Source organism: Phyllostomus hastatus, unplaced genomic scaffold, assembly GCF_019186645.2.
Source record: "Phyllostomus hastatus isolate PE091 unplaced genomic scaffold, TTU_PhHast_1.1 phas_scaffold_216, whole genome shotgun sequence".
In the NCBI taxonomy this organism is placed as follows: Eukaryota; Metazoa; Chordata; class Mammalia; order Chiroptera; family Phyllostomidae; genus Phyllostomus; species Phyllostomus hastatus.
In genome coordinates this window covers 4,229,694-4,253,523 of record NW_025334018.1, presented here as the reverse complement: position 1 = coordinate 4,253,523, position 23,830 = coordinate 4,229,694, and the positions used below count along the sequence as shown (strand labels likewise).

Below are 23,830 nucleotides of genomic sequence, written 5' to 3'. Positions count from 1 at the left end.
TTTAAAAATCACAGGTAAAAATTACTTTTGTCCTAGCTTTTGAGCTACTTTATTAAAATTAACATTTGTCATTTTATTAATTTTACTAGAATAAAATTTTGAACCCTGGCTCATGTGGGTCAGTGGATTGTGTGTCAGCCTGTGAGCCAAAAGGTTGCTGGTTCGATTTCTGGTTGGGGCACATGCCTAGGTTGAGGGCCAGGTCCCCAGTTGGGGGCATGTGAGAGGCAACTGATTGATGTTTCTCTTGTACATCAGTGTTTCTCTCCCTCTCTCTCCCTTCTCCTTTCTCTAAAAATACATACATACATACATACAATATTTAGATAACATTGCAGTGGTTGGTAACATCATTAGAACATAGCTAGGTAGTATAGTGGCTCTTACATGTCAGTTACTTTTGGTAAATTAAGCATTTCAGTCAGAACTTTGTGTTTCTGGCATGTGACTTCATTTTAATCTAACCATAACCTAAGTCCAGTGTTGGGGAATATTATGTCAGTCTTACTCATCAAGATCTTGTCACCTCTCTCCACTAGAATCGACCTTGCTGTTCTGTTGGGGAAGACACCATCTTCAATGGAGAATGATTCATCTAATCTGGATCCATCTCAGGCTCCTTCTCTTGCCCAGCCTCTGGTGTTCAGTAACTCGAAGCAGAGTACCATATCACAGCCTGCTTCAGGGAACACATTTTCTCATCACAATATGGTAAGTAGGAAACATGGCATATTCTGTCAGACTCTACCCATACATACAGTAATTCCTTCCAGTGACAAGTTTGGGACAGGGTAAAGCATCCTCTTTTGTCCTCCAAAGCAGCCCTGGATTTAGAGATGCTGAGTTGGGTAGTTAGGGATAACTCTAGGAGGGGACTTAGCTTCAGACATGCTGAACCTTAGGAAAATGAGTTAACATAATTGAATACTCATTGTATACTGTTCTCGAAGAGAGAAAATCAGTGACATCAACAAATTTTAATTATTTTGAAGTCCTAACTAAACCTTCATGGGAGTTGTAGCAATTCCCTATTCTTGATAAGGAGAATTGCTATGTATATTTATTTAAACCAGATATGTTTGGACTAGGTTTCAAAAAAACTTAAAAGAGTCCTTCTGAATCTGCCTACTTAATAGCTGTTTCTCCCTTACTCTGTAAGTGGGAAGAAGAGTGGTTGCTCTACAGATGATGTATTACACTCGAAACCTATATAATTCTACTAACCAGTGTCATCCCAATAAATGTAATTAAAAAAATTTTTCTCTGGCTGATGTGGCTCAGCGGATTAAGTGTTGGCCTACGACCCAAAAGATTTCAGGGTTGATTCGCAGATAGGGCACATGCCCAGGTTGCAGAACAGGTCTCCAGTTGGGGGCATACTAGAGGCATCTGATCAATTATTTCTTGCATGTCAGTGTTTCTCTCCCTCTCTTCCTTTCCTTCTCTCTAAAAATAAAATCTTTTAAAAATGTGTTTATTTAGTGCTTGCTCTGCCTATCTTATAGGGCCTTAGGAAAGTAATGGATAAGGGCTATACAAATGTGATGACAGTAGTGTTATAAGTTTGAACACTGCTCTGGCTGGGTTGCTTGGTTGGAGTGTTGTCTCTAAAGGCAAAGGCTGTGGGTTTGAACCCCATTCAGGGCACAAACAAAGATCAACCAGTGAATGTCTGTAAATAAGTAGAACAACAAACCAATGTTTCTCTCTCTCTCTCAAGTCAATAAATAAAATGAAATAACCTAGAACACTTATGGCACGTGACTTGTTGATTCAGAACATTTTTAAAAATGAAAAGTTACTAACTATGGCAGAGGAAGTATTTAAGCTAAACAGGTAATGCTTGACCAATTTTATTATAACCAGTAAATATTAAGAAATACTGTTTTCTCTTTTTCTTTGCTTTTCCTTTCCTGTCTCTGTTTTTTTTTTTGGTGTAGGTATAGTATAGATTTAAGAGGAAAAAACCATGCATGTGCATATAATTTTATTTTTTCAGTGATAGGATTATAGTAATTATTTTAACTAGAAAACTGCTGAGCTAGTGTCTAATCCAGAATTCTGTCAATTTTTAACTGTTGTCATAATTTTTTTTTGTTATAATAATTTAGTGGTTGATGTTCTGCCATAAATGAAGGGTGGCAGGCGAGAAAAAGTAGAAGAGAGGTGAAAGGGAAAGGAATGTGGGATTAAAAAGAAAAGAGAGAAACAAAAAGGGACAAAGGTCGTCAGAAGGTGAAATAAAGATCAGGAAATAACAACCAGCCTCTTAAGGCATATGACTAGAAAATGGGGTTAAGGGCTCTGGGTTTTTTTTTTGTTTTGTTTTTTAAGATTTTACTTAATTTTAGAGAGAGGAGAAGGGAAAGAAACAGAGGGAGAGAAGCATCAGTGTATGGTTGTCTCTGCTGCGCCCAATACTGGGGACCTGGCCCACAACCCAGGCATGTGCCCTGACCAGAAATTGAACATGCAACCCTTTGTTTCACTGTTCAGTGCTCAATCCACTGAGCCACAGCAGCCAGGGCTGTATCTCTTTTTTTTTTTTTTTTTTTTTTTTAAGATTTTATTTATTTATTTTTAGAGAGGGAAGGGAGGGAAAGAGAGGGAGAGAGAGAAACATCAATGTGTGGTTGCCAGGGGTCATGGCCTGCAACCCAGGCATGTACCCTGACTGGGAATCGAACCTGCGACACTTTGGTTCGCAGCCCGAGCTCAATCCACTGAGCTACACCAGCCAGGGGCAGGGCTGTATCTCTTAAATTGTCTTTTTAAACTTTTCAGCATACTTTTACCCACCCTAACATTCTATTTAATGTGTGTCTCATGATATGTTAAACTAAACATAAATGTTTTTCTGTTCTTTCTCATTTTCTGTATTGCTCACTATGGTATTTAATGTTTCTTTCTATTGAGAGTAAATATTAGAGGATTAATTTCACTTAAAATATAACAGGCATGAATAATACAGAAGCTTCCTATTATCATGTACAATATGTGTAAGTAATTTTCTATGTATTTACTATAATGCTTTGTACTTGCAGAGTATTTGGTAATTATAACTGTCTGAGATCATCTCTGCCACAATCCCATACTTTGAACTGGGCCTCTGATGGTTGTGTGTTTGTATAATCTTAGAATATAGACTGAAGTGGTGGAAAAAATGTCTTAGCTTGTGTTGGACAGACTGGTTCTGTATAAGAAGCATTGCTTAGTCATGATGATGGTATGGTTATATTAGAATTTAAGGAAAATGAGATTAAATCTTGGAAGTTTCTTAGAATAGTCAAGGTCACATGGTTTATCTTTTGGGCTAGGTTGATAATTTTGCTTAGTAGTAGGGAATGGGGAGAATCTCCCAAAAACACAAAGAGTAAATTTTGCTTTGTTATCACGATTACCCTATAGAATTTGGATACAGACAAAGAAGACAGTCAAACCATTGATTGACTCATTTTGATTGTCTAGTGCAGAAGTGGGAATGGTCCCTAAAGTTGCCTTTGCCTCTATGTTAGTTATTAGCAGCATTGAAATGAAGCTCCAGTTAGCTGTTTTTCTTCCTTTTTGCTGTGTAGTGACCTGAGAATAAGGACCTTAATGGCTAAAATGAAATTTTATATTAACTTCACATTAATAATCAAGTATTGGTTGATTTAAGACTTGAAAAGGGAAAAATAGCCTCTACTCATAAGATTTTTATCCCTGAGATGGAAGGAAGTAGTAGTCCTGAGGGCTAAAGGTATAAATTTTAATACTTCTTATTTCTGTTGTGTGCCATGCACGTACTACATGCTTTACATACATTATTTGTTTAGTCTTCCTACAACTTTATGAGGTACTACTTTTATTTCTACTTTCAGATGAGGAAAATGACATACAGAAAAATTACTTTCCCACGATTACATAGCCAGAGTTTGAATCTAAACAGTGACTCCAGAGCTTGTGCTCTAAATAGACTATTCTGTGTACTCGTTCTGGTGACAGTCTTTACTTTGTCTCATGTATACTGACTCTCACCTGGGATAAGTGTCTTTTTGAATAGCTGAACAACATTGTTGGTTGTAGATTTCTCTAATCTCTGTGTTGATTTACAGGTGAGCATGCTAGGGAAAGGATTTGGTGATGTCGGTGAAGCGAAAGGTGGCAGCACCACAGGCTCCCAGTTCTTGGAGCAATTCAAGACTGCTCAGGCCCTGGCTCAGTTGGCAGCTCAGCATTCTCAATCTGGAACCACCACCACCTCCTCTTGGGACATGGGCTCCACCACACAGTCCCCATCGCTGGTGCAGTATGGTGAGAAAGATGGAAAGTGAAGTGAATTCTTTAAGCATTGGAGCATTACTGTCAAGAGGCTGGCAGGAGTAGAGGGGTAGAGAATGTGTTCTGAAGTAAAGAGAAGAGCAGCCAACTAGCTAGTTTTCCACACTGATTTTTCCTAGTCAGATGGGCTGACTTCAGAAAGCTGGGGGAATAATAAAAAGTTGCGGCTATAAATTTCTTTCATTACATTTAGCTGTATACATAGGTATAGTCGTCTATTGACCTGGGAATTTTTTGGATTTCCGTAGATTTATCTTGAGCAATTAAAACAGCATATTCTTTTCTACCCTGACAGATAATGGCTCAGTTGGTTGGGTGACGTTCTGCAAAGCAAAAGGTTGCTGGTTCAGTTCCTAATCAGGGCACATACCTGGATTAAGGGTTGGATCCCCAGATGGGGCACATACTAGAGGCAACTGATCAGTGTTTCTCTCCTCTCGTTCTCTCTCCCTTCCCTTCTCTCTAAAAATAAGTAAGATCTTTTTTAAAAAGTGAAAAACAACCACAGAAGAAAAATAAATTTATTTTCAGAGAGAGGGGAAGGGAAGGAGAGAGGGAGAGAATCATTAATGTGTGGTTGCTTCTCACTCATCTCTCACTGGGGACCCAACCTGCAACCCAGGCATGTGCCCTGATTGGGAATTGAACCAGTGACCGTTGGATTCATAGGCCTGCACTCAGTCCACTGAGCTACACCAGACAGGGCTAGAATAGAAGAAACATTTTAAAAAGAGAACATTTCATTCCCTTTGGAAAGGTTCATGGACTTGGTCATTTTAGGACTTTATATACTAAACGTGGGCAGTTCCTAGATTACACAGTCAGGGTAATAGAGTTTATTCAGTTAGGCTCGTAGGCTCTACATAAGAATAAATATGATCCAATGACTTTTCACCTACAGAAATGAGATTATGGCTTTTAAAAGAGGACCTGTTTTATAAGGCTGTGATTCCTGAGGCCCTAGTTCATGGCTCTAGGGCAGGATGATAGCATTTTCTTGAGGTTCACTAGTATCCTCTGGGTTTCCTCATGCAGATTTGAAGAACCCAAATGATTCAACAGTGCACAGCCCCTTCACAAAGCGCCAGGCTTTTACCCCATCTTCAACCATGATGGAGGTGTTCCTTCAGGAGAAGCCACCTGCAGTGGCTACCTCTACAGCGGCACCTCCACCTCCCTCTTCTCCTCTGCCAAGCAAATCCACCTCGGTTCCGCAAATGTCTCCTGGGTCTTCTGACAACCAGTCTTCTAGCCCTCAGCCAGCTCAGCAAAAACTGAAACAGCAGAAGAAAAAGGCCTCCTTGACTTCAAAGGTACTTGAAATTATACATAGATACTATCTTAGTGGAAGGGATGCATAATTTGGGAATTGAGATGGTAAGGGTATAATTTGGAAAATTGAAGCAAAAGTTTATTAGTTTTAGAATAAGGTCTCACTAAACCATGATTTTCTCCTCTTTTCAGATTCCTGCTCTGGCTGTGGAGATGCCTGGTTCAGCAGATATCTCAGGGCTAAACCTACAGTTTGGGGCACTGCAGTTTGGGTCAGAGCCTGTCCTTTCTGATTATGAGTCCACTCCCACCACGAGCGCCTCTTCAAGCCAGGCTCCAAATAGCCTCTATACCAGCACGGCCAGGTAGAGAAAACGTCAGTCATAGGCTTCTTTTATTAGGCTTTTGGCACTTCTTCTGTCTCTTGCCGGTTCTTTGGACTCTGGGGATGCCAAGTCCGTAGCTAGCATAACATTTGTAGAACACTTTAAAATATTGTTTCTAGGATTATCTATAACTAAACAGGTAGAAACATACCATATTTTGTTGTGTATAATGCGCTCCTGCGCATAATGTGTAACCACATTTTTGGCCCAAACTTTCAGGGGAAAAAAACCTGAATTTAAATTTTTAATTCATTTTTATTTTCTTATATTTAGGAACAAAACCAAATATTGTATTGCAGGGTTGTTTTAAGATTTATTTATTTATTTTTAGAGAGGGAAGGGAGGGAGAAAGTGAGAGAGAGAGAGAGAGAAACATCAATGTGCGGTTGCTGGGGGCCGTGGCCTGCAACCCAGGCATGTGCCCTGGCTGGGAATCGAAGCTGCGATGCTTTGGTTCGTAGCCTGCGCTCAATCGCAGGGTATTATTTTGCATTCGGATACTATTATTGCTTTGTAGAGTTAACACTTCTGACTCAAAAGCATCAATAAAAGAATTTTTTAAAATTTATATAGATGCAGAATTAGTACTACCCATGTATAATGTGCATCCTCATTTTTCCCTTAACAACCTGGGTGAAAAAAGTGTGCATTATACAGGGCAAAATACCCTACTCCATAGGTACTTTTCAAGTAGTCAGACACACTTTTTATAGATGTGTACAGCACTTCTAACGGAAAGTACCTTGGAATCTGCCACAGCTAAAAATGCTTTTGACTCTTTTAGTCCTTTGGTTTGGGACTTAGGCCTATGAAGGGTATAACTTTGAACCTCCTAGGAAGGAGATAGCATTGATATATGAGGTCTGTCCAGAAGGTGTCAAGCCATGTGATGTGAAAAATAGAGACATTATTGAAGAAAATACAAGAAATGTGCATAGGACAATGACGCCTCAGTCCCTTTTAAAGTAGGCATCTTAGGTCCTCAAACAGTTCTCCCAGTCACCATCAGCTGCCCTGTGGTATTTTCCTGACTCTCATCAATGGTCTGAGATCTCTTCCTTTTCAAAGGTGATTTTAGTTTTGGGAAAAGCCAGAAGTCACAGGATGACAAATGTGGGCTGTAGGGGGTGCTTAGTCACTGGGTGATTTGATAGTTTGCCAAAAAATTCTGCATAAGACGTGATGCATGAGTGGGCACCTTATAGTGAAGAAGCTTCCAATCACCAGTTGCCCATACCTTCAGTCTTCTGAATCACCCAAGTAGTTTCCACGAAGGAATGTTCACACTTAAATGCAAAACTTAATGCAGATTCATTGTTCTACTTGCTCAGTCATTTTGAATGGACAGCCACAGAGTATGCATGCTCACTCAAGGGCATCTACCACCCCCACTGACTAGTACAGTGAAGTCGTCATTGTTTATGCATGTGCATTCCAGTCTACTCTCCTTGGCTACCAGGTTACATTGATATCTCAAAAAACCGTTCTCATTATATTAATAATGGTCTCCCTTTTTCCGGACAGACCTTGTATTACACAGATTAAAAGTCCTGTCAGAGAGTTCCACCAGTAACCTTATCTGCGTATTGAATGGAGTTTTTGAGAGAGCCAGCATTACTTAAAATGCATATGGCAAAAGATGACATTCTCACGCTAAGGGTTCATGTTATGAAGGGACCGAGAGGTTTCCCTCTTCCTTTAAGAGTTGGGGGGGAAAATGTGTGTTTCTTTTTTTAAAGATTTTATTTATTTATTTTTAGAGAGGGAAGGGTGGGGGAGAGAAACATCAATGTTTGGTTGCTGGGGGCCGTGGCCTGCAACCCAGGCATGTGTCCTGACTGGGAATCGAACCTACAGTGCTTCGGTTTGCAGCTCACGCTCAATCCACTGAGCTATGCCAGCCAGGGCGGAAAAAATGTTTTTTAAGATTTTCTTTATTTATTTGTTGAGAGAAGGGAAGGGAAGGAAAAAGAGAAAGGGAAACCTTAAGTGTGTGGTTGCCTCTCACACACCCCCCACTGGGGACCTGGCCCACAACCCAGGCATGTGCTCCTACTGGAAATCAAAACAAGCGACCTTTTGGTTTGCAGGCCAGTGCTCAATGTACTGAGCCACACAGGCCAGGGCAAAAGTTGAAAATGTTTTTAAGCTCCATCTTAATTCAGATACCTGGCTGGCTCTATACAGTATGAAAATGCCTTCTGTTGTCAGGAGAAAATGATGATAATTTCTTTATTGCTGGAAATTTTCTTTTGATTGTAATGAACTTTAGTAGTAGATCTCCACCATTTCCTTAGTATCAGTTGATCTGCCTTATTTCATTTCTCTGAGAGTTTCCTTCTTCGTTACCCACAGTGAATCTTCATCCACAATTTCATCTAACCAGAGTCAGGAGTCCGGTTATCAGAGTGGCCCAATTCAGTCGACAACCTATACCTCCCAAAACAATGCTCAGGGCCCTCTATATGAACAGAGATCCACACAGACTCGGCGGTACCCCAGCTCCATCTCTTCATCACCCCAAAAGGACCTGACTCAGGCAAAGGTAGTTGCTTCACCAAGCCCTTGGGCATTGGTTAGGAGATAGTGGGCAAAGTCCCTTTAATACTGGCATTTTATTTCTTGAGAAATGGTGTGAAGACATCTCAGAAGTGCTGATTGAGAAGCTGAAAACATTTCTGTGGTTGATGAAATTTTAAAAGTTATTTTTAGCAAGCCTGGAGACTCAGAACCAGAAAACTATTTTCTTTGCACTAAAGATTCATTCTCTCTAGTAGAATCAGTCTCAAGTACTTGTTTTCTCTTCCTGGAAGATCTGATTGCTAGAGTTCTGAGTGCATATCAGTAGACCTCACCTTGCTATGTCCTGGCCTGGTGAGGGGGATGGCATATGCCAGAGGTGATGGGGAGTGACTGTCAGATGCAGCCAGAAAAACAGGTGACTTGGCTGAACTGTTTTAACCCACATCCTCCCCCAGGGATCACTGGATTTGGGCCTTTTCCGGTATCTATTTTGGGTTTGGGATCTATTGGCAGTTTGGGGTTGCTTTCTGTTGCTTTTGGTCATACTAGGTTGGCATATCTTGTTTTTTTTGTTTTTGTGGGTTTTTTTTTTTTTAATTTTTGTTTTTTGTTTAGCTAGTTTATGTTAATCCTTTGGTTAATTTACAGAATTTCTCTGGTTAGCAAGCTAAGTCAGTCAGTGCTAACTTGATCTGTTCCTTTTAGTTTGTGTTTTAACTCCTCTGTTTTTCGTTTCAGAATGGCTTCAGTTCTGTGCAGGCCACGCAGTTACAGACCACGCAATCTGTTGAAGGTAAGTGTTCTCCAGGCTTTCTCCTCCCAGTTGTAGTGTTTATCCTGTCCTTACAATGTTTTTGCATTTCCTAGGTTATAGTGGAAATAGCCCTGGCTCAATGATCAAAACATTTGGTCTTAGCTTGGTTCTACTTTGCTATTTAACCTCAAGCCATCCTAAATTTTAGGTTCTCTGTCTTAAAATGATGATATTCCCCTTGGTTCCCTTTGCTGAACAAAGAGATCAGTACTGTGAAATGCTTGGAATTGAAAAACAGGAAAGGATTCTACCTAAACCCAAATGATCCATTGTTAAATAACTCACACTCGTTTGTCTTTGGGACAACCTAGCACTGTAGTCATCTCTCACTTCAAAACCACTCCCTTTCCTCTGATGAGGTGACTTTTCTTTTTTCATTTCCAGGTGCTACAGGCTCTGCAGTGAAATCTGACTCACCTTCCACTTCTAGTATCCCTCCTCTCAGTGAAACGGTATCTGCGGCTTCCTTATTGACAACAACCAATCAGCACTCATCTTCTTTGAGTGGCTTGAGCCACAGTGAGGAGATTCCAAATACTACTACCACACAACACAGCAGGTGATTTGGGGTGAGGGTTGGAGGTTGGGGTTAATGAGAGCTCTTTGGATCTATCTTACTCCCTCTACCTGGCAGAGATCACATTAGCTGAGTAGATGACCTAAAAGCTATTGGAAGTAAAGACAGAGGAGGATTATTTTCCCTTAACATCCAGTCTAGCTTTAACTGTTCAGTACCCCTGGCTGGTTATTGTGCTTATTATACGATCTTAGATATCCTTGGTCCTATATTCCACTTTATTTCCTGACTGTATTCTTGACTGAACTTTGAGGTCACTGTGGCTTATGGCAACCTCTTTTTTGTTACAGCACGTTACCTACTCAGCAGAATACCCTTTCATCATCGACATCTTCTGGGCGCACTTCAACATCCACTCTTTTGGTAAAAGCACGGTGCCTTAAACAAAGAAATGTGTGGGGGGGTGTTTTTTGTTTGTCTCTCCCCCCCCCCCCCCCCTTACAACTATCCAACCATAAGATTCTCCTAAGAAGGGATTCTGAGGTGGTAAAATGCTAATTGATCTAAGGTTGTAGGAAAGAAGTAAAAGGATATTTGAAGTCAAGAGAGGCAGAAAAATCCAGAAATACTGCAGAGCTGTGGTTCAGTTATCAAAGTTAACACTGAAGCTGAGTGGGGCTTTGTATGCTATGATAAATTCTGGAAGAATATCCCTTTCTAACTGGTACAGCCATTTTTATTCCTTGGTCTGGGATATGCTGAACACGAATCCTGAAAATAATCAGTGTGAGTCTGAGCATCCTGTGACAGTAGAGACCAGTTAAGAGCTTTTGGTCAAAAAATTAATTTCATTGTTGTGATTTGTAACAACTATTTGTGTAAAAACGGAAATAGTAAGGAAGACAACTAACTTAAGAAGAACCCATTTTGGGCAAAGGTGTTTAGTATGCCAGAATCCTAGGGAAAGATAATTGTGGGCTGAGGCTTTAGGCTTCAGTTTATTAGAACTTGTACTTTTTTTGTCCCACAAGTTGGTCTTGTGCTGAATGAATGTAATGAAGAGTATAGGGGAGAAGGCTATGATACATTTTTTATATTTAAACTATCTTTGTCTTCTCACTGGCCAACCAGCATTGGTTTCTGGGAGTTTGCCTGTCTTCCTTCCTTCCTTCCTTCCTTCCTTCCTTCCTTCCTTCCTTCCTTCCCTCCTTCCCTCTCTCCTTCCCTCTCTCCTTCCCTCTCTCCTTCCCTCTCTCTTTTTCTCCCTCTTTTTTTAAAGATTTTATTTATTTATTTTTAGAGGGGGGGGAAGGGAGGGAGAGAGGGAAAGATACATGGATTGGTTGCCTTGCATGCCCCCAACTGGGGACCTGGCCCACATCCCAGGCATGTGCCCTGACTGGGAGTCAAACTGGCAACCTTTTAGCTCACAGACCAGTGCTCAGTCCGTTGAGCCACACCAGCCAGGGCTCTGCTGCCTTTCTGACCAGGGTGTTGGTGTGCAGTGGATCATTCATTATCATCCTTGCCAAATGAATCTTAGGGAATATGTACCTGGAGTGTGTTCAGTATTTCTTGTAACTACTTTAACAGCGGGCACCCTGGTACCCTTCCTCAGCCTTTTAAATTGGGAAGTTGACATGATGATATAATCAACAGCAGGGATTGTTTATCTTTCCTAACCTGTTAGGCTAATTACTGTTTCCACCCCTCTTCTACCGCTCCCTCTTTTTGAAGCACACAAGCGTGGAGAGTGAGGCGAATCTTCATTCTTCCTCCAGCACTTTCTCCACCACATCCAGCACAGTCTCTGCACCTCCCCCAGTGGTCAGTGTCTCCTCCAGTCTCAATAGTGGCAGTAGCCTGGGCCTCAGCCTAGGCAGCAACTCCACCGTCACAGCCTCTACTCGAAGCTCAGTTGCTACAACTTCAGGTAGCCCTGTGTAGTTGGTGATGGCATTCCTTTGGGATAAAGGAGAGAAAGAATTCTGTGACAGGATAAAAATGTAATTTCTTTTTTAGGAAAAGCTCCTCCTAATCTTCCTCCTGGGGTCCCGCCATTGTTGCCTAACCCATATATTATGGCTCCAGGGCTGTTACATGCCTACCCGGTAAGTGAGACTGAAAGGTCTTCTCCAAAAGATGAAGTTGGTGTGGCTACTCTTTATAGCTCTGGTGGTTACAAGAAAGTAAGATTTTAATCTTTGTAGTTTTGAGGGGGGAATAAGTTTTTAGGGAGGAAGGACTAAACTGAGGCAAGGTCTTCTTTTGTGGATTATCTCTGTGAAACATATTCTGGGTCTCATAAACCAAAGGCCAGAGTGTCCTACCTGGAATCTCTTTCAATTTCTTAGAGGAGAATTTTCTCTAGTTGACAGTTCGACAGTCTCTGAGGGGCTTGGCTGGCTCTGACCTGGTCAGAGGAGGGTTCCCTGACTATTGGGACTGAGAATAGGTGGCTGAAAGCAGTACTCTTTTGCTCTGGTATATCTTTTATCAGCTTCAGGTATTCAGTGCCTGTTAAGATGAACAGTATCTATAATTTTGTTACAGGAAAAGTTTTGTGGTTTTTGGGGGTTTTTAATTTTCATTTGAGGATATGCCCATCAATTTTTGGGGGTGGGGGGCAGACGCAGAGAGAGAGCGATGTGAGAAACATTGATTGGTTGCTTTCCACACACACCCCAACCGGGGATCAAACCTGTAACCTAGGTATGTACCCTGACTGGAAATTGAAGCAGTAACCTTTTGGGTACAGGACAACACTCCAGCCAGCTGAGCCACACTGGCCAGGGCAAGAGTATATATTAACTTTTAAAAAGACACCTGTTCTTATTTCCAGAGAGTCTAGATGAATATCCAATAGTACTTCACATATTTTTTAATGACAACATGCCACCTTAGTACCCAGACATCAGAAAAAATGAGCAAAATGCAAATCCTTTCTGAAGGAGATACATTTTAAGCCATGTTTTGAATCTGTAAGAGACAAACTGGTAGAATAGAAAGTAAGAACTGGTTGTTCATGTATGACTTGTGTCAGTCCTACTGCTGCCCAGAGACCAATTCTAGTTGAATCAGTAGTATGTAACTCAAGGGAAGCTTCAAGACCTTTCATGCATCACTTTTATCTACTCCTCTTCCTAAAAATGAGGTTGAATGTTTTGTTGATTTATCTTCTCTCCTAGCTTTTTGGTTTGCTATCATTATGACCAGTGAACATGAGTATTATATACTTGTATCTTTCAGCCACAAGTATATGGTTATGATGACTTGCAGATGCTTCAGACAAGGTTTCCATTGGTAAGTATGTGGTGTAGAGCTTAGGAAAAGAAAGCAATCTTAAAATTAGTGTCGTGGGGATTATTTCATATGTTCAGTTAATAAGTCATAGACAACTCCCACACCTTCATAAGCACACTTTGATTAAGATATATCAGAACATAGGAAGGAGTTCAGGGAGTGGTTCTAACAGAAGGTAACCTTTTTTTAAAAAAATCAGGGTTGTGGCATCTTGAAAGTAAACAGATTTTAAGCACTCTATAGTTTAGAGTACCCTGGAGCTGTCAGGATGCTTTCTGTATGTTTCAGACACCTTGAATTCCAGAATTCTCAGTAGTAGTAGACTGTTAGGGATAATTATCTTGAGGTTGGAGAATATTACTGGTGCTGATGGACTTGGTGTGTTTTCCAGTGGGCATACCCGTAGACCTTGCCTGACTGTGCTCATGGCCAGGCAGGGGGGACAGTGTATGCAAGAGTAATTTGGAGTTTGTGCCAGCTCTAGCCATCTTATTTGGTGGCTGGATAAGTTGCATTACTTCAACATTCTCCTGCTTCTCAAGCTGTGGAGTTATTCATGCTGGAGAATGAATGACATTGTGTCTTTGCTCTTTTTAATTTTTCTCTTCTAGGATTACTACAGCATCCCGTTTCCCACACCCACCACACCGCTGACTGGGAGGGATGGTAGCCTGGCCAGCAACCCTTATTCTGGTAGGACTGGGTAGGGCTAAATAAAGGGAGATCATGTTGAGATCAGTGGCAGAAACCAGATGAGTAGCAGGAAGGGACCCAGTTCAGTTAAAGCTTTGGCAGAAGTATAGAATCGATGTGATGAATCAGCATTGGTAGATTCAGAAACCTGCTAAAGATGGAAGTGGGACAACTTTTCCCTTATCTCACTTTCTGTTGTCGCCTCTTGATTCCAAATGACATTTTGACTGTTTTCCTCAGCCATTCTCCAGGTTTTTCCAGGAAATGCAGTAGTTGAACTGGCCTTCCTCTGCTCATCTCAGCTGCTATACTCTACTCACAGTGGCAGTCTCATTGCCTTGCTTGGCCATGGACTCTTTTTTTTTTTTTTTTTGCCTGACCTGTTGTCCTCACTAAGCTATCATTTTTCCCGATCTGTCGTTGTTTTACAAATGCAGCGTAAAGTGTTCCCCATGGAGAGGTAGTGGAGGGCGGGGAGAATGAAAAGACAAGTAGGCAGGGCAATCATGCGGGAATTTTATATTGGGAGCCTGTCTCTGCCACAGCATTGCACAGTTATTCAACATTAGTACTTGACTAGCACTGTCCTTGCTGTGTGCTGAGCAATGCTAAGTGGAATGCAAAGAAATGTAATTGAAAGAATTAAACTTCAACAGTCCTTTAACAGGATTTTCTAGAATCACGTGAAACCAGAAGTAGTTACTCTACATTGGTGTAGGGGTGAAAAAGGCAGATACATGTAGCCTCTTCTGTTACAGGTGACCTCACAAAGTTTGGCCGTGGAGATGCCTCCTCCCCAGCCCCAGCCACAACCTTGGCACAACCCCAACAGAACCAGACACAGACTCATCACACCACGCAGCAGACATTCCTGAACCCGGCGCTGCCTCCTGGCTACAGTTACACCAGCCTGCCATACTACACAGGGGTTCCGGGCCTCCCCAGCACCTTCCAGTATGGGCCTGCTGTGTTCCCTGTGAGTACCTGGGCTTGGTCTTTCATTGTGGTAAAGCATCCTAGCCCTGGTCACTATTCTGGCTGCTTTCAAGGACTTCAGGAATGGATGAGGAGGAACAGTTTCTACCTCTGGCCTGTTTCTGGCTTGGGGAGAGGGAGCGGGGCTGGACTTGGGGGTATTGGAATAGGGATTACCTCTTAGAATTAACTGAAGGAGAACTATGATAGCATACAGCTTTGTTCCCACAGACCATCATATTCATTCCCTGCTACCACTACCCCTTTCCCTTCTTTTAAAACTGCCATTTCTAGCCCTGGCCGGCATAGCTCAGTGGATTGAGCGCGGGCTGCAAACCAAAGTATCGCAGCTTCGATTCGCAGCCAGGGCACATGCCTGGGTTGCAGGCCACGGCCCTCAGCAACCGCACATTGATGTTTCTCTGTCTCTCTGTCTTTCCCTCTCTCTCTCTCTCCTCCTTCCCTTCCCGCTCTAAAAATAAATAAATCTTTAAAAAAAAAACAAAACAACCCTGCCATTCTTGACTTCACTGTATGGTTTTAGAAGGCTCAGCGAGGAGTCCATATCACTAAGCAAACTGGTCAGCTGACATCACTATGGGTAGCCATCTGAATACCCTGTCCCTGGAGGATGGCAGGTGGGGTGAATGCTACTCTTGCCATTTCACTGTAGTTCTGTTTTTCTGCTCTTTAGGTGGCTCCTACCTCTTCCAAGCAGCATGGTGTGAATGTCAGTGTGAATGCATCAGCCACCCCTTTTCAACAGCCAAGTGGATATGGGTCTCATGGATACAACACTGGTAAGCTTACCTTGACCCCAGCTGTCAGTGTGTCTGTGGGCTGTTATTAAATGAGTTTCAGGGAGGAAGACATGGTGCTTGAGAAAATAGTGTTGGTGATGGTGTGCTGCTGCTCCATGTATGATTGTTAATGTTTGACTTACCTGGGTGTGTGCCTGAGCAGCACCAGCAGAGGAGCTTGATTCTAGGACCGTGTATTCACTACTCCTGACAGGGATGCCCTGGGTCATATGTTGGCTATTAGCATATGCTGGCTGGCCTACTATTTGGGTGGGAAGCAGGTCAGGGGACCCCAAAATTTTACTGAGATGTCAGTGGAGGTGTTAATATGTATGGTACTGGTAGTATAAAAGGGGATATATTTACTAAATAGGAGGGTTAAGTGGGTTCTTTGCTAACCTGCTTACATTGCTTTGTAGTACTACTTTTTTCATGTGGTCCCTTTTTATTCCCTAGCTAGGAGAACTAGGATGTGGGGAAAATGGATTAGGGCATGCATATAGGCATACCTCAGAGATACTGTGGGTTCACTTCCAGACTGCCATAATAAAGTGGCTTTTAACTTTTAGTCTGATGGTGGAGGGTCTTGCCTTCACTTTGGGGGGGGGGGGAAACACCTGTGAGGTGTAATAAAACAAGGTATGTCTGTACTCAATAAAGTGAGAGCTGCGTTGGCAGAGTTGGACCTGGCTGGTCTCTTTCAAAATCCATTTGCACATGTGATGGAAGGGAGGGAGATGTAGGAATCTTCTGAATGGATACTGATCTAAAAGATTCTTAGCCCGTCCCTTGCTCCTGTACCTGACACCTATGCTCTACTTTTGGAGGACAGGGAGTAAGAAAAGGAATTTTGAATAAAGCAAAATCCAACTACTTTTTCCAGTGATTTGTAGATGAATATGGGTGAAGGGGAGGAGGTTGGGGTTGAGTATTGTTATTTCAAAATTCTCCCCTCAGTTATGGTTTCATGATTTGGATGGAGCTACATATGTGTTCTTCGCCCTTGTGTGGGCCCAAGGTTTTTAATAATTGGGGAACTCTGAACTGAGCACAGAGGGCAGTTGGTCTGGGAATTAACAGCCAGGTGAAACTTTGAATGGTGTTATATGGTTAGGTCAAGATTTAAACTAAAGAAACTCTGAAATACCCATTGAGATTTAATACCTAGACTTCCTGTGGCTGTCTCTCTCACTAAGACCCACCCTAATCCTTAGTGGGAAGGACTATAGACTCACTGATTTGGAGTGGCCCCATTCTAAGAATATTAGATTTAAGTTTTGAGCTGGACTAAGTTCAAGAATTTTAAGAGGTACGTGACTGATAATATATGAGATGGCATACCTGATACTGTAAATTCTAGCTTCTTACCTCCCTTAAGATTTCAGAAATTTTCTGTAACAGTCCTTTTGAGAACCCCCAATTCCCAACCCCACAGAGGGTTCTAGTCATCCCATTCCTCATCAACCTCTAAATTCATTTATTTTTATGTATTTGATTCCTTTTAGGAAGAAAATATCCACCCCCTTACAAGCATTTCTGGACGGCAGAGAGCTAATTTGGCCCAAGGCTGGGGGCTATGTTTTGTGTGTGTGTATAAATTTGCACTGAAGTCTTGTTTCAGAAACCAGACCACTGAGGAGAGCCTGCTGAGCTGGGGCCATGGCCTGCGTGGCTTGGGGAAATGAGTTGGTGGATACCTTCTGGGCTTTGAACTTGCCCTTCCCCCATTTCCCTCTCCCCCATGTGTCTGACCCTGTCTTACCCATTTCGAGTTCAAGCGGTGCAGCATCTCCGAAGCATCAATGCACACACCTCCTGTTGCTTTTGTTTTCTGGAAGGCATGTAGTTTCAACTTGTAACAAAAATATTTGTAGTCTTCAATAAACTGTGGTATTTCTTTAGCTAACTCTGGCGTTCTTTCCGTGCATGTCTTTCTGGACACTAGGAGCCAATGTTGTGCAGTGGATAAAGGGTGGAGGGTGGCCTTTTCAATCAAACCCCAGCATAGCCAAAGAACTGGTAACTTTTCAGTATGGTGATATTATAAAGGTGGGGGAGGAGAAACAGTCTCATTTTCCAACCTTGCTGATTGGGATAAAGAAAGCTATTTGTAGAAAATCCCTGATTCTCCATGCTTATTATAGCTCTTCACTTACCATTTAGATCTTCCCCTTGCCTTGGACATAAGCAGGGAGGGGAAGGAAAAACGTTTAGAGTGTCATGTCATGGTGAAAGGGAGAAGAGATGGTGTTCAGAGCTGTTGATAGAGAAATATCTTCCAAGGCTTAATTCCCACATTTGGTTACCCAAGGCCAAGTAGCTGATTGATAAAGTCTTGTGACCAGCTAGTTGATGACTCAGGCTGTGGAAACTGTGCTAGCCTGGAATATTGTTCTTAGTCCCTTGATGGCTTTTCAGGGATTGTGGATCATGAAGTCGTTTTGCACTTGTGGGTGTAGCTAAGGATGTGTGGGAGAGGTTTGCTTAGACATCTTGACTATGGAATTCTCATCCCCACTCAATCCATCTAGTACACCACCAGCCTTTTGTTTACAGAGTTCACTTGCACAGTGAGAATAGGCCCTCTGGAGTAATTTTGTCCTGGGGGTGTGACCAACTTTCCAAGGGAGAAATTGCTTCTTGTTTCCCCTCCCTACCGTTCACATGATGTTTGGATGATCATCACTATTTGGGAGTGGGGGATAGAGGGAGGTTTTGACTCTTTGAAGGAAAGCAAGAAAACAAGTTTGAGGAGCTTTCTAATAACTGGTGACGGGTAGGCAGGGAAACCAATACCCATTATTTTCTAGTGCCTCTAATGCTTAACACTGAGGCTATTAAGGCTATTACAGAGAGAATTCTACCTGCCCCCCTGCATGCCCCCTCTCCTTCCCCCATGTTTCCAGTTCCTTGAACCAATATCCCAGTTAAGGCCTCTGGACCATAAACTGGTTTAAGCTAGTCCAGACTCTGGAAAGAATGAGACCAGCTAGGGGCACGATGAAATTAAATTCCTTTCTACCACATAGCTTGAGAGTCAGGTTAGCCATTTCTCCCGTTTATGTGGGATGACCAAGGGGTGCTGGCAAGCTATTTGAGCCTTTGCAGTAAAGACAAGTCATTATCTTATGTTTCATTCAAAAATGGTCTATTTATATCCTATCTATTCCACCTTACTTTCAACCCTTCCATACAAGCCTCATTGGCTTAGTCTTTACCATAAATGAGCTTGTTTTTAAAGTGAGGCCTATTACCAGTGATTTGCCAGATGGGCACCTGGGGTTTGAAAAGGGAAGGGGAAAAAATACTTTTATCAGATCATGTGTTGTCCCTGTCTTTTACTTCAGTGCCTTGAAAGTAGTATAGAGTTGATACTTTGACACGGGAAAGTATTTTCTCATGCTTGCTTTCTGTAGTTCTGTTCTTTTTCCTAGTTGGTGTTTGCTCCTCCCTGGAACTATCTGGACTTGTGATGTGGGAGGGGTTTCCAGGTTAAGATGCCACTTCTATTGGGAAGATTCTAAAGTGGCTGTCTAAGGTGGGCTTAACTTTTGATGGCTGCCTTTGTCCTAGGCATTGGGAGGATTTGGGTTCTGGAATTGGAAGGGGGATTGCTCCTAATTGTGGGTGAATGGAGGATTCCTCATTTGTGATTTGGTCACTTTAGCATAGCGCTTTTAAAAAACTCTTCCATCAAAGTGCTCCTACCAGCAGAGGAGAAGGATCCAAGGACATAGACTGAAATGCAAAGTTTTGGTTTTTTTAAATCTCATTTTATGAGAATTAATATATCTTAAAAGTATGCTTTAAATTCCTAGTTAAATTTGAGTTACTTTATCTCAAATCTTTGCGTAAAATTTCTGTGGTAAGTTGCTGGTTTATTTTACCTGAAGGCTTTTTTCTATCTCCTTGACTTTTTGCCCCAGGAGGTAATGTATGTGTATTTCAGTTTAAGGAGTACAAATTAAAATGAGGAATTGTATTACTCTGGTTTCCTTAAAGTTGTGGTGGTAGGGAGTTTTTCCAAAGGAAACATGCAAGTTGTGAAAGTATGAATTTAAAGCCTTTGTCTCATGGAGAAGCTAAAGTTGTAAACCAGAATAACATTTAGATTTTTGTGTTCCACCTAGACTGTAGGAGATAGCCTACTCTATATACCTTCTTTGCTCCCCTTCCTTAAAATGCGTAAATGGAAATTCATATTTGTGCCAGCTCATACTAGTATAAAGCCTAGAAACTCCAGGACTGGAGAAGCTGGACTAAGTGAGCTGAAGCTCTGAGAATGAAAGAGCTCTTGAGGGCTGAATTGGATGGATTGTTCCTCTAGTATTTACCTTATGCTGTGAAAGCATGGATATTGAGCCCAGAAGTGTTTTCATGAACAGAAAGAGCTAGATTACCTGTCTTCTGGAGCAGGAGTGAGTGAATTGGGTGGATTCATTTGAAATGGATATTAAAAGTTAATACATTCCTGTTGGGCTTTGCCACAGAAGTGTTTTGAAAAGTATATGCTAGTGAGTTTTGGCTATATCCCCTTGGCCCCCCAAAAACTCACTCACACATATATACTCAGTACATACCTGAAAAGGACAAGAGAACCCTTAGCTAGCTTTTGTGTCATGAGCTCTTATCCCTCAGGACTGAACTGAAGCTGGAAAAACAGACCAAAATTCCCTTGCAGTGCAATAGCTAGAAAGACGGCACATGTAACCTCCTCCCAGGGAGAGGGGTCAGCCAGCTAGCTGAGCTAATCCTCCTATCTGTTTCCTCCTCCCCTAGGTGTATCAGTCACCTCCAGTAACACGGGCGTGCCAGATATCTCGGGTTCTGTGTACTCCAAAACCCAGGTAGGTACCTGGCTCTGGATTAAAGTAGAAAAAGAGGGACATAGAGAAGGTGGAGTTGCATTGATAGAAGTGAGCAGGAACACCTACTTAAGGAAAATGTTAGGAAACCTATTCTACTAGATAATGATTGGTCTCTAGACTTCAATTTCTTGAGGAAACGTAAATTTAGCCCTCTTGGGCAGTGCAAGAGACGTTATAGGAAGACTGGAAAATTGTAATGTGTCATAATATATTGTGTAACTGTCCTGGTCCTTTATTTACCCACTCCCAACCTTTTCATAACTTCGCAAAAGAATGAGTGTGGAATGACGAAAACTGGTTCATTCCATACATATAAAGATACATATAACACAGGAGGCAAAGCCCAGTTTAGTAAGGAAAGTGAGGCATTTGAGTTATTCTCAGATTTGTATTGTTTCCTGCCCTGTCCCATCACCATGAATAATTAAAAGTTTGATATATATAAAGTATTAGGAGTTACGGTGGAGTGCTTCATGGCCAAGACCTTTAACACTCAAGATACCTCAGTGTGTATTCATTTCTTTTGAAATATCCAAGGATTTCTCATTTCTACACAATTTCAGAGGTGGGGATGCTAAGAGTAGTCAGCAGATTTCACTGTGTTCATATATGACATTAGAGTTTACAAAGTGCTTTTATACCCATCCTCTCTCATTTGGTCCTTACAACCAAAAGGTTAGTAGCGTCCCTGTTTTATATATGAGAAAACTGAGGCATGGAGAGTAATTTTCTCAGGATCGCACAGGTGTTAAAGCACAGAGCTGAGACTGGGACCTGAATAATCTGACTTCAAGTGCAGTGCTCCTTCTATGATGACACCATGCTGCTTTTTGAGAGTGGGAGAGCTTGGGCTGAAATCCCAAAGAATCATTTGCTGATCCCTTTTACTCTCTCTTTCCTCCACCTGGATAGCAGTCCTTTGAGAAACAAGGTTTTCATTCCGGTACTCCCGCTGCCTCCTTCAACTTGCCTTCAGCTCTAGGAAGTGGGGGGCCCATCAATCCAGCCACAGCTGCTGCCTACCCACCTGCTCCCTTTATGCACATTCTGACACCCCATCAGCAGCCGCACTCACAGATCCTTCACCATCACCTGCAGCAGGATGGCCAGGTAATAACCCTCACTCTGTCCTTTTCCTTCCTTTTCCTTCCTATCCCTTAAAACTGCCTCCCTTTTCCTTTCTTACCCTTCCTTACCACCACCTCCACCCAGTCCTCCCCAGCGCCAGCCATGGGCATACAGCACATTACAGACACAAGCGCACATAACATGAGTGGCCGGCAAAGGAGATGTCAGAGAAGGGGCCAGATTGAAACCTTTTATGCCCAATTCCTTTGGTGCCTTTCTCCTCCACCTCTTCCTGTAGCACGGTTGTCCTCATCCCATCAAACCTGGGTCACACCTCCCCTCTTACCTCACCCAGCCCTCCCCCTTCCCTCACATTGTAGCTTTCCCTTCTAATAATGGTGGAGTTCTATTGTCAAAGTTTGTCCCTTTATTTTCCATATATCCTGGTTCTGCCTCAGCTACCATATTTGCAGATGATTCTCTGTTGCCAGCGCCAGCAGGAGGAGCAGGTAATGAAACTGAATGATATGCTTGAACCCACTCCTTTTCAGTCCCCATTTCACCTCCACAGCCTTAGGGAACTTGAGAAAAGATTGTATGATCACAAATCGGGATACACAAACACACACCTTGCTGAGCTCTCTGGCCTCCCATTCCTCTCTTGTCCTCCCCTCCTTGATGCCTTCTTTCTTTCTATCCTTCCCCGACTCTACACTTGGTTACTGGAATGGAAAAGATTCTTGGCAGCATCTGGAGCCTGGGGTCTCAGACTGTCTCTCCTACCTTGCCTGAAATGGGTTCACAGATGTGACATACGTGGTAGGGGTGGGGAGCCATGGGGGTGGTACAAGTGACCTCTCCTCCACCAAAGGTGGCTGGGAAACTGGAAGAAGGCTTCTTTCCTTTCAAAGGCAGCTTTCCAAATTGAATTCTTCCTGGGGATCAATGAAAAGGAAGTCACCTATGATCACTCAGTACCAAGAAGCCATAATTCTCTCTAGATGTCTAGAGAGTTGCCTTTTCCCAGAGCAGCAAGGGAAGTGGGGGTGTGGAGAAGGAATTGAAAATGAATAGAACTGATTCATTATCTTATCTCTGAAGGTATCTTACCCTCTTTTCATCTTTCCCCTATTTAAGGGTTGGAAGTGCTTTTTTTGTCAGAGGTGCTCTAGCAACTGTATAAATCAAATTTTCTATGGTTGAGAAACAAGTAATTTCTAAGCAAGGGGGATGGGTGAGCAACATGATTTCCAGATCTCCACCTTACGATGTCACAAATTTGTCCCACTAACTAGACACCTTTTTCCTCCCCATCATCCTCCCATTCCCCTGCAGACGGGCAGCGGGCAACGTAGCCAGACCAGCTCCATCCCGCAGAAGCCCCAGACCAACAAGTCTGCCTACAACAGCTACAGCTGGGGGGCCAACTGAGGCCCTGACCCTCTCTTCATGGTCCCATCTTCTGAGAGGGCTACTCAGCCTGGCAACTATGGAAACAGCATCAAAGAGAGAGGAATGTGGGGGAGTTCTGCTGCACCCCCCCCACGCCAGTGGTCCACCCCATGCCTCAGCTTCATGTCTGTCCATTTCCATACCATCCCCACTCTGTTGTATGTATTATAGGATTTGTATTTTCTCCTTTTTTTTCTTCCTTTCCTCCTCCCCCCTTGCATTCAAAATTATGAAACTTTGCTGTGGGCCCAGCCTTTCATTCTCTTCCTTTCATCCTGGTGGTGTTTGGGTGAGGTGTGGAGGGGGGGCCCCCAAATATATATCAGCCCAACAGCCCTGTGTCTCCTCCTTTATTATTAGGAAACAAAACAACAACAAAATGGCGTCATGAATATGAACAGCATTGTCAGATGAATTAGTTGAAGTGTTTTTTTTTGTACTGTGTTCTCAAATTTAATGGATTAATGTGTCTTGTATATATAAAAAGAAAACCTCTACCTTCAGCCTCTGCCCATTCTTGCTCCGTCTAGGACATCCTCAGTCTCGTCGATGACCAGCTTGGTGAATAAGTATTACTGTACCAACTGGGCCTCCTCTAGCAGGCCCCAAAGGCAGTGGAATAAAATAAAATCTTCGCCCTTGGAGAACACCTCTGACCTTACTGTTTTAGTATAGTGCCCTTGTCCCTTTCCTTCAGAAACTGCTACATCTATGGCAGGTTTTAGGCAATGAAGGGAATGGGATAGTGAACATTGGGTGGAAGGTGGGAGGAGGATATTAAGAAGGAGCTGAAATAGCTTTGTAAAATTAAAAGTATAATGTAGCTGGGTCCAGGCAAG

At 42.5% G+C, this 23,830-nt stretch overlaps 1 protein-coding gene and 1 non-coding gene across 17 annotated transcripts in view; both read left to right on the top strand.

The window, feature by feature from the left end:
- UBAP2L (ubiquitin associated protein 2 like) overlaps positions 1-23,488 on the top strand; it is a 45,753-nt gene extending 22,265 nt beyond the window's left edge. For 4 of the 16 annotated variants that reach the window (XM_045816574.1, XM_045816566.1, XM_045816568.1 and 1 more), the window contains 18 exons: positions 540-711; positions 4,095-4,305; positions 5,356-5,633; positions 5,785-5,957; positions 8,334-8,523; positions 9,240-9,294; positions 9,700-9,874; positions 10,183-10,255; positions 11,570-11,765; positions 11,855-11,943; positions 13,082-13,135; positions 13,747-13,828; positions 14,587-14,804; positions 15,498-15,603; positions 20,383-20,450; positions 21,384-21,581; positions 21,998-22,048; positions 22,875-23,488. In XM_045816574.1, coding sequence (XP_045672530.1) covers positions 540-711; positions 4,095-4,305; positions 5,356-5,633; positions 5,785-5,957; positions 8,334-8,523; positions 9,240-9,294; positions 9,700-9,874; positions 10,183-10,255; positions 11,570-11,765; positions 11,855-11,943; positions 13,082-13,135; positions 13,747-13,828; positions 14,587-14,804; positions 15,498-15,603; positions 20,383-20,450; positions 21,384-21,581; positions 21,998-22,048; positions 22,875-22,970 — 2,485 coding nt within the window. In that variant the 3' untranslated portion in view covers positions 22,971-23,488. Of the gene's footprint in view, positions 1-539; positions 712-4,094; positions 4,306-5,355; positions 5,634-5,784; positions 5,958-8,333; positions 8,524-9,239; positions 9,295-9,699; positions 9,875-10,182; positions 10,256-11,569; positions 11,766-11,854; positions 11,944-13,081; positions 13,136-13,746; positions 13,829-14,586; positions 14,805-15,497; positions 15,604-17,108; positions 17,510-20,382; positions 20,451-21,383; positions 21,582-21,997; positions 22,049-22,874 lie in introns of those variants that run through there. The other 12 variants (XM_045816576.1, XM_045816571.1, XM_045816578.1 and 9 more) reach the window with 9 other exon arrangements.
- LOC123804890 lies at positions 13,528-13,663 on the top strand. The gene has a single exon (XR_006783240.1). It is a non-coding gene; the product is annotated as a small nucleolar RNA SNORA58 (small nucleolar RNA).
- Positions 23,489-23,830: the final 342 nt, after the last annotated feature.